The sequence below is a fragment of the Hesperophylax consimilis genome, chromosome 19, assembly GCF_061612785.1.
Source record: "Hesperophylax consimilis isolate HC1 chromosome 19, BYU_Hcon_1.0, whole genome shotgun sequence".
Classification (NCBI taxonomy): Eukaryota; Metazoa; Arthropoda; class Insecta; order Trichoptera; family Limnephilidae; genus Hesperophylax; species Hesperophylax consimilis.
Window position 1 is genome coordinate 13,538,485 of NC_142854.1, and position 9,746 is coordinate 13,548,230.

General features: G+C 34.8%; 1 protein-coding gene across 1 annotated transcript; it reads right to left on the bottom strand.

The window, feature by feature from the left end:
- Positions 1-2,195: 2,195 nt before the first annotated feature.
- LOC149414846 (uncharacterized) lies at positions 2,196-8,221 on the bottom strand. The gene is made up of 2 exons (XM_089643575.1): positions 8,145-8,221; positions 2,196-6,179 (listed from the first exon to the last, which is right to left on the bottom strand). Exon 2 carries the CDS (start codon positions 6,163-6,165, stop codon positions 5,059-5,061), a length of 1,107 nt encoding a protein of 368 aa, XP_089499701.1. The 5' UTR covers positions 6,166-6,179; positions 8,145-8,221; the 3' UTR covers positions 2,196-5,058.
- Positions 8,222-9,746: the final 1,525 nt, after the last annotated feature.

Sequence of the window (9,746 nt, forward strand, 5' to 3'; positions counted from 1 at the left end):
TTAGGGATAAAATTGATAGCATCAAATGGGGTACTATAAATAGGAAAGATTGGATCATCTTGTAGATTTTGGAGGGAAGAAGACAGAGATCTGAATGAAAGAAAACTTTTTAGTAGGATAGCAAATCGATCTCTATATATTACTCTCGTTCTGTTGTTCAAATTACTGAACAAACGCTCGAGACTCTCTTCCAAAGAGTGACGCGACAAAGATATATCTATCCGGGAAGAATTGTCTTCTCAAAAATAAGGGAGGATCTATGCTTCCTACCTGGAGAGAATTAAATGGAGAAGATTTCATTGCCCCAGTAATCATTTTGAGCGCTTTTTATTGCATTGTTTCAAGTTTTTCAAGGACTTTAAACGAGGGAATTATACATTAGTTTAAGAGTAGTAGGATGGGATCCCCACCATACTCTGGAAACAGCTCGCATCATATTAAGCCCCCTTTCACACTTAACAGAAATGTTCTGAATATGCGGGAGCCAGGAAAGCTTATGGTCCAAAAGTAGGCCAAGAAATTTTATTTGCTTAACGATATGTAGAGGGACATTATCAAAAGAGACGGCTAAGTGGGGCAGTTTTCTTTTGCATGTAAAAGCCACTACCTTGGTTTTGGAGGTAGTTAAATTCATTCCATTTGTCAACAAACTCTAATATTATGCAAGGCCAAATTTAATTCCTTTGCAGCATGAGATAAATTTCTGTGATATATGAAAATATATAAGAAAATTGTCTGCAAAATAAAGTCGCTTGATAGATAAAGGGATTACAATGTCTAAATCATATAAATATTAAATAATAATGGACTGATTACAGACCCCTGTGGTAGCCCTTTCCATAGTTTGCGATTCGATATTTTTGAAGAAGAGTGGATAATAATAGATCTGTCTGTTAGCAAATTGATAATAAACTGAACTAATTTTATGGGGATTTATTTTTATTAATTTTTCTTTCAAAACATCAATTCATCGTTGTATTGCTCATTATAGCCGTGAACTCGCTATTGCCGTGATCGTTATAACCAAGTTCGACTGTATTCAATTACTAAAGCTATGGCATTCGTTGTTCCTAGATTTTTTCTGAACCCAAATTGTTTCTGTGATAATAGTTTGTTTCATTCTAGGTAATTGATGAGTTGATTTTTGATGTATTCATTTAAAAATAATTTCGCGGCCTGCCGGTACATCCACACCAAATACCTTTCGGCAGAGAAAGGGTTGAACATCAACAGTTTCTGATTCTTAGAGATCGGTTGAAATACCTCTCACTCGGCCTATTCTTGTGAGGTTGCATGTCGGAATAAAATATTTAATTTTATGGTGTGAAAGTGCACCAAATTTTTGTCAAATTCATTTGCAGATTTAAATTTTATGGATAATTTATAACGGCCTTCCCGTTTAATTGATCCATTAACTATGCCATGGTTACCGAGTTACAACTAAAAATGAGTTTCCCAAAATCCAGAGGATGAATCATTTTCCCTTGTTCAGTTCTTTGTACAATGAATGTAGCCGAAGAGGACAGGGAATAAGTTAATTCAGTAATTTTAATTTCTGGTATTACGGTATCCCTACGACTTCCCCGAGAGTTTGAGGTTTCATTGGATTGAGAAAGAGATTTAATTTTGGGTGGTACATCAAGACAGAACAATGGTTTTATCGAAGGGAGAGTTGTAGAAACATGACTAGCATCAGATTCATAGCCATTTGCAATATTAAATATGGTATCGGGATCAAGAGGACGATTTTCGTCTTTCTCCATTTTTATAATAAACAGGAAGCAGATAATTCGTCAAACACAGAGCATGACTATACACGTCCGTGGTTCGATGACTACATAATCCTATTATATATAACAAATTAACTTTTCTTGTGCTTACATTAGAACTTAGACCACCATTCAGAACCAAAAATTGCTCTGAATGGCTTTAGCTGTATTTGTGACCAGTTCTGAATAGCCAGGTACTTCCCAACCTTCCTCTTCTCTATCTCCTTCTCTTCCATCTCAAAACATACCCCAATCGGGGATACCATAGACTCACTAACTACGGAGAGTGGGGAGCAGTTAGAATTCTTGTGCAGAGGGATAGACAGGATCTGAGGCCTATTTCACGTCAAAGCCTTCCCCATCGACTCCTGGCAGGAACTTGTTTGGTATTCATTAAAAAAAGGATCATATTTTTAAAATCAGTTTATTATTTTCAGACTTACGTCTTTCTTAAGTAAAACAATTGACAAAATATCTTACAGTCCGACAAAAAATGTAGGCTAAAAGAGGGCTGTGTTGATTAATAAAGCTTTATATGACAACACCAAGAAGGTTCAAAGGAAGAAGATGTAACTCTTTAAAAGCACCATTGTCCAGGTGCATAATTATCACATTATGTATTTATACATGGTGTTCAGAAATTAGTGGTACTTTCCAAAAAGGGAGGTCTGCATTATATTCTAAGGTAACATTCAAACAATGAGATAAAAATTGCATGGTGGTGTTTTTTACTATTTCAGAAATTGTATTATATCAAAGAAGTCAGTTATTAGATACTAATCAAAATAAGAACCGTGTGAAAGAGAGATGCACTTAAAAATGACAGAATCAAAATAAGAACCGTGTGAAAGAGAGATGCACTTAAAAATGACAGAATCAAAATAAGAACCGTATGAAAGAGAGGCGCACTTAAAAATGGCATCATTTTTTTGCAAGTACATATGAACAAACTTCATTGGTGGGTAAGTCAGTGATGCCATAGATAGTAAATGTCTACATTTATTGCCAGAACTGTACATTAAAACATAAGAATAAGAAGTAACATGCAAAATAATAATAATTATAACTTCAATAAAAACTTAAATCTTTCTTGTTACTAACAAGTAAAACATTTGAACTAGAAATAATTCATAATTTATTATCCTTGTGGTTATCCATTAAAAATAAATTAAACAAATTATTGTGTTCGAGCCACTATATTTTTTTTATTTTAAAGCAGACTGGTTTTCGAACAGCCGTTCCTTTCTCAGGACAAAATATATATGAACTAACATAACATTACAAAGTAATGGGTGGATGAGTGGGTAATAATGCCATTTGCAGTTAATTCGTTCCTTTCCAGTAATTCGTGGTACGGTTTGCATTTCGGTTCGCAAATGTATATGTACCTTTAGATATTATCTTCCCATTAACTGTCCGTTCTATCTCATCCCCCCACTCTGCACTAATCCTTATCTATGCCTTCACCCCCACCTCAACACTTAATAATAAATGTTCACCCATAATTTAGTAATGTTATGTTAGTATATATTTGCCCTGAGTAAGGAACGGTTGTTCCGAAACCGGTTATCTTTAGTATAAAAATGATTTTCATTTAATTAATTATTAACTCATTTTCTGAACAATATTTTCAAAAGCTTCCAAGTGGATAACCTACACAAAATTTTACTGGTAATTTTTTTATTGATGCATTTCATCAAAGCGGCATTTTAAATTTTCAATTTTGTATGTCTTTTGTAAATTCTTTAATTCGATGCCATCATATTTCATATTAATTCGATGCCATCATATTTCATATCACACAAAAAATAATTTCGTTTATATACAATATGGTAATGTTTTATTTCGAGTAACTGAAACTTCTTGCAGTAACACATGGTAGGTAATGCTAGAAAAATATCATGCTTTAAAAATAATTCACTTTGTGCCATATAAAAGAAGACACAGTATATTATTAATACATATCGATATTGAGAATTGGGACATTTTGTACTCAAAGAATCCTTTTTTGATATTATGTAATTAACCCCTATTGTACAGCTGGCTGCATTTGCAGTCCAGACAAATTATGACTACCTTGAGGTACACTGCAGTGTGCAGTGTATGTATTGAGTTACGTTTTATAACGCATTTCGTTACCTCTCCATGAAAATTTCAATGAAAAAATTTTGTTTTTTGGAATCTTGTCTATTATTTCAAATCAAATTTTCAATATTAAATTTAGCTTCGAGATATTTACAAAATTCAACAAGTCTCATAGAGATTAAAAGAACATAATATATTATTTGGGCCCAGAATTGCTAAACATTTACAGCATAATAAAATATGTTGTCACAGCCTTTGGCTTAAATTAGTCACAATCTGTCTCCGCACAAGCAAAATTTGGCCACACTTTGAGATAAAACTAAATAACCACTTATTTATTATGGTATTTTCCACTTCCCGTGATAAAGATACGCTTCTTGCTTGTCATCATTATAAAAAATATATTGAATTCTGTAATATTAACAGTCTTAAATGTCATATGTCTGGAACAAATACATTACATGACGAGTCCATTTATTTCGTATTGCGATCACAATATTTGCTTGATAAAGATCAAACTACGCCAAGATGCCAGATAAAACATTCTACCAGCATCCCAACAGAAGATTTTCCAGAGAACTAGTAACATTGATCCCTTTGTATGCAGTCTGACACCCAAGCACTGCCGGCTTTTGTGTTGTCTCCCTCCTTGAAGAACCTGGGTCTTGTCTTTAAGACCCGGGTTCCCTTCTTTTAAAACACCCTCTACACGGCATCATCTAAACGGGCTGTAGCCTTACTAATAAACGTGTTTTAAATTCTACATAACTGAAAAACAACCATTTAAAATACATTAATTGTAAAAATTTAAAACTTGTTTATTAGTAAGGCCTTTAATATTTTGTTCTCCGATCTAAGATTAATTATTATAAAACTAAGAGAGGGTTAAACAGTTCCATAAAGTGGTATAATTAAGAAGATAACGTTTCGGAAAAACTATGGATTAATCCGTAGGGTCTGACAAAAATATTCAATAAATAAAAATATATTTTTGATAAAGCCAACATGTAGACAATACCATATTTGACAAAGTGAAATCTTTCTTTTTGTCTTTAGGTCGACACTGCAATTGCAGTGCTTCGTGACGTGCGAAGGCACGATTCTTCAACATTCCAAACGCATGTCTTCGGTCCCTGGGGGTTGAGATGAGACTCCCCGACACGGAGTAATATGACCATTGATGTAATAGTCAAGTTTAATTCATTCAGTTTTGTGGTACAATTTTCCTGCATAGTGGGCAAGTTTCCTCGCGAAGAAGCCACGAAGTAACGCATGTGTCGTGAAACTCGTGCAGGCAAGCCAACTTCATCAGAACGTCGGTGGAACGAATATCCTCCAGGCAGATCACGCACTCTTTCGTCAAGTTGATCTTACGCCTGCAGATGGGGCACTTCTTCTTGCTCAGCATCCACTGATTCAAGCACGAGGAATGGCACTGATGATCGCACGGCAACTGCTTGGTTTCTTCGGCATTCGACAGGGGATCTAAGCAGACCACGCATTTGTTACTTATGGCTTTCCATTTTACTGGCGTGCGACAAACTGGACACTTTTTATAGGTAGGCAAATTGCGGTCCATGCAGAGAACGTGCAGCTTATGACCGCATTTTATCCGTTTTGTCTTTTCATTGCTGTCAGAAAAATGCTTGTCACAGAATGTGCAGACAGTTTCAGCATTGACTTCTTCGTAGTTTTCATCATCGCAACTGTCATAATTGTAGTCACTATTGAATTCGTCGGCAAACTCGTTGTGGTCAACAGAGTAATCGTCGTCATCGCTCAAGTTCAATCGTTCTTGGTCTATTTCGTAAGCGTTACCCGAGTGCGAGTCAAAGTACTGTGTTTGAGGCATCGTAACCGCATCAGAATTACAAGTTGTTTTAAATGAGGTGATTTTCCGGCGGCAGATGGGACAGCGCTCTTTGATTTGCAGCAACTGTGTAATGCACTCATAATGGAACTTATGGCAGCAGCTAGCTTGGAAAACACCTTCGTTCGCATCCAGAGGGTCCAAGCAATGCACGCACTTGTTAGCTATATCTATCCATTTCACCGAGGTGTGGCAGACGGGGCAGCGCTTGGTGATGGGGAAGTGGCGGTTCATGCATTTGATGTGGAATCGGTGGCCGCACTTGGTGTTGCGGAAGAGATGCAGCTCTCGGGGGTCTGCGTTGAGATAGGGGAGTGTGGCGGGCGTGTGTTTGTTCAGAACGAATGGGTCATTGCATAAGACGCACACCTCTTCAGATAGGACCAGGTCAAACTGGAAACTAGATGAGCTGGCTACAGCATAGCCTGAAGTGGCAAACATCTTTCCACTCCAATCTGCAATAATTTTTTTATTTTTATTTCATATTTGATATGGTGCTAATAACTGTAACTACATTTTATTAATCACTAGCTGACGTGATGCTCGGGGTTATGAATAGTTTGGAGTAAACTTTTCATCTTGTGAATGCTAGTGTGTCTGAAAACTGGCTCTATTTTGAAGGTGGAGATAATATTATTCTAAAGAATTGAAAAGCTTTCTGTTTACAAGTTTTGGTTTCAATGGATTGTGCTACGTCTTCCTAACTACTGAATTTTATTCGACTCCATATCTCATTCCAGTGCAGAGAAGTCTTCCTCGTGCGTCCCCGACATATTCTACTATTCAAACCACTATCTAAACACTCCTGACACTAATAAGAACAAACTATGAAATTTTCAGAGAAAGGACAGCATGCTTACCTGTCGCCTGTGCTCTAAATATTGCAATCAATTAAATACGTCTTGGAAAGATAGTAAATATTACTTCGGGAGAGATGGTAAAAGATGCATTAAAATTCAAAGTTCAATATTTCCCTTATTTCGGTTCCTTTGCCGCCATTTTGGATTTTTTAGTATGGTTTGGTTTGCGAAAGTTTCGTTTCAATCAAATTTGTTTCTTTCTATTTAAAAGTTTCGTTTCAATCAAATTTGCATTAATTACTTAATTAACCCAAACTAAGAACATATTTTGTACATGTAAATAGTTGTTTCTTACCGGGTTTTACCCCGAATTGTAAGTACCCATGTACCTATATTTAACCTTCCAGCGAGCGCGTTGAGAAATTTCCCTTGAGCATTGTAAATTTTACGTCATCGAGTTTTCTCCATGTAAGTGGTGTTTTCTTTATACAAATGTTAGGGAATTTCTTTAAGGTTATGAAAAATGATAAAAGTACTTAAAAAAAACACTCTAAACGTGTTAGTATTTCAAAACAAAATATTTTATCGACTTATTTAGTCAGAATCAATATTCTCATCCTTACAATTGTTACAAACCGCCTCAACTGAAGAATGGTTCTTGCATGTAAAGGACTGGCAATGGCAACACTTCATTGATGCTGAGGATCTTTTCTTATCCAGTGCACATAACCGACAAACACCGCATTTTGGAAAGCTTCTGTTATCTTCTTCTGTTATCGGTTCAACTGCCCGACCGTCATTAACTTTGAGAAAAACACTTATATCTTGCGGTAAATGTTTGACATTTGATTTGACTCTAGCATAGCTCGAAGCTCGATGCTTACGACTAAGTGGTAAGAGTGGGTGAAGCGATATGGTGCCTCTGTCGTAAATTTTACGACAGCGCGCCCGCTGGAAGGTTAAAACAATGGAGATTGTAATAATTATAGAATTGAGTGGAGTTTCATCCTCTCTGCCTACTACTGCGGAGAAATCGCATGATCTTCAAGGAAACGATAAAAAAAATCTTTGCAAAACGATGCATAAAATTCAAGGATTTTCACATGGCAATAAGTTAATAACCGCCGATAATCAGAATACCAACAACAGACAATGATTAAAAAAGTGACATGTAGTCTTATTACATTGCAAGAATTCAGCAAAGGAGAATAATACCATTTGGTATCGCAAATCTTAATTGGTTTCATCTTTCGAAAAAATGAAAACAGAATCATAATATTATGACATTACGAGACTATCTAAAAGTCATCGGACGGGATGGAGGATGAAAAAGCAAAGGTCAAGCCAAAACACAAACGTGGGAGATCAGGTTGTTTCATGTCTGAATATCTCAGGATTGAACAATTTCGATATTTTGGTTGAAATTTTTTTTTTAAATGAATGACGTATTTTTAAAAATACCGAAAGTAATCACGTAGTGTCTCCATTTGCTATTACGAGCGGCAAATACAATCCAGATATTCTATATTAAATTAAAAATCGATTGATTATCATACTCACGTATCAGAAACAAAGTAAAATACTAGAATTTAATTGCGGGTAACAAGATTCAAGTCTTACCAAGTTCAACTGCATTCGAAAAAATTCGCTAAATTTACAAACATGCACATTCGCCTCCTGTCTCCACCCAAAAAAATCTATGGAATTAAAAATAAAATTTTAAGACCATAGATGAAGATTGGGATTATAAAAATTATCACACACACAGTGCCTAAAAATAACTAGAAAAATATAATGAATTTGAAAAGCCGGACAGAGCATTAGTTCGTTTTTGTATGAATGACATTGAAGCCAAATATAAGAATGAAATTGAAATAGCCATCTTGTATCTTAAACTTCTGAAGTGACGTGTGTGCGAAGTGATATGAAATGAACTATTTTAATTTTATTTCATCTGGCTTATGATTTTTTGACATGTCAGTAGGTAAAGGCATCTCCCCCCTCACCCGGGCTTCTAATTGTTCTCGAATTGCTCCGTCCAGGGCCTTTTAACAATGTTACAATAAATATGCATGTACAGCTTGACACACTTAACTTCACAGGGAGCCAAAGGACAAACTTATTTTTTTTATTATATTTAAACCGTCATCTTAATTATGTACATATCTACATTATGAATACCACCGACTGCAAATCAATGTGTTAAATTGCAATAAATTTAATATTAGTTTCATGAGTTTATTTATTATACTGTTATACGTGGTGGAATTATATAGTATTAAAATAGAAAATAAGTGTAAATAAGAATAAATAATAATATAATAAATAATAATTAAACAAGTGGAAATGAGTTAAAAAATGTTTTATTTTCTATTTTAATATTAGTTTCGGTTTCCATTCCCGATTTAGTCCACAAAATTATTTAACCATTTTATTTTCAAGGATTTTAAGGGAACACAATATAATATTTTGAAACAGATTGTCTTTGAAAACGTAAGGTTCTTAAATGGGGTAAAAATTTAACGTTCTCAAATTTAAACTAAATTACAACTACGCTAAGAAGTTTCTTACGAATTTAAAAAAAAAGCTTTTATGCAATAATATTATACTTATATCTTTGCGCTGACAAATCAGTGGTCGGAATTTTAGAGCAAAACATAATACAGCACTGATAAATCGGTGGTATAGGAGTAAAAAGGAACTAAAATTACATAAAGTATGGTTAAAAAAGTGACATCCTTTCGTGGGGGGGGGGGGGTAATTACGACAACTAGGCAACTCTGAAATAGGATTTTTCTTGTTAGACACAAAACCATAAATTTATTTCCTAGCTCATCTTTTTTCTGTTTGTGGCATTTATAGGCGAGGAAATATAGGCACGGTTGTGTATAACTCGAAGAAGCAGATTTCGCAGTTACCTAGTATAGTAATTACCCCTCGATATTTATTTTACTTTTACATGATATATGAACATTATTGTGGGATAATCAGGTGACCAATCAATAAGGTTACATAATATCAGAATATTTTTTTATAGTAGTAGTTAAAAATAAATTATTTCACTAGATATTACAGTTTTCTTTTAGTAAGTAGTAAGAATTTTAATGTATGCGATTTCAAAGCCCCCTTATGACTGCTTCATACCATATATTTGCATACCGATCACCATATAACACATTTTCTTTTCGCTTTACACGATCATTATTTTCATACTTACGATTT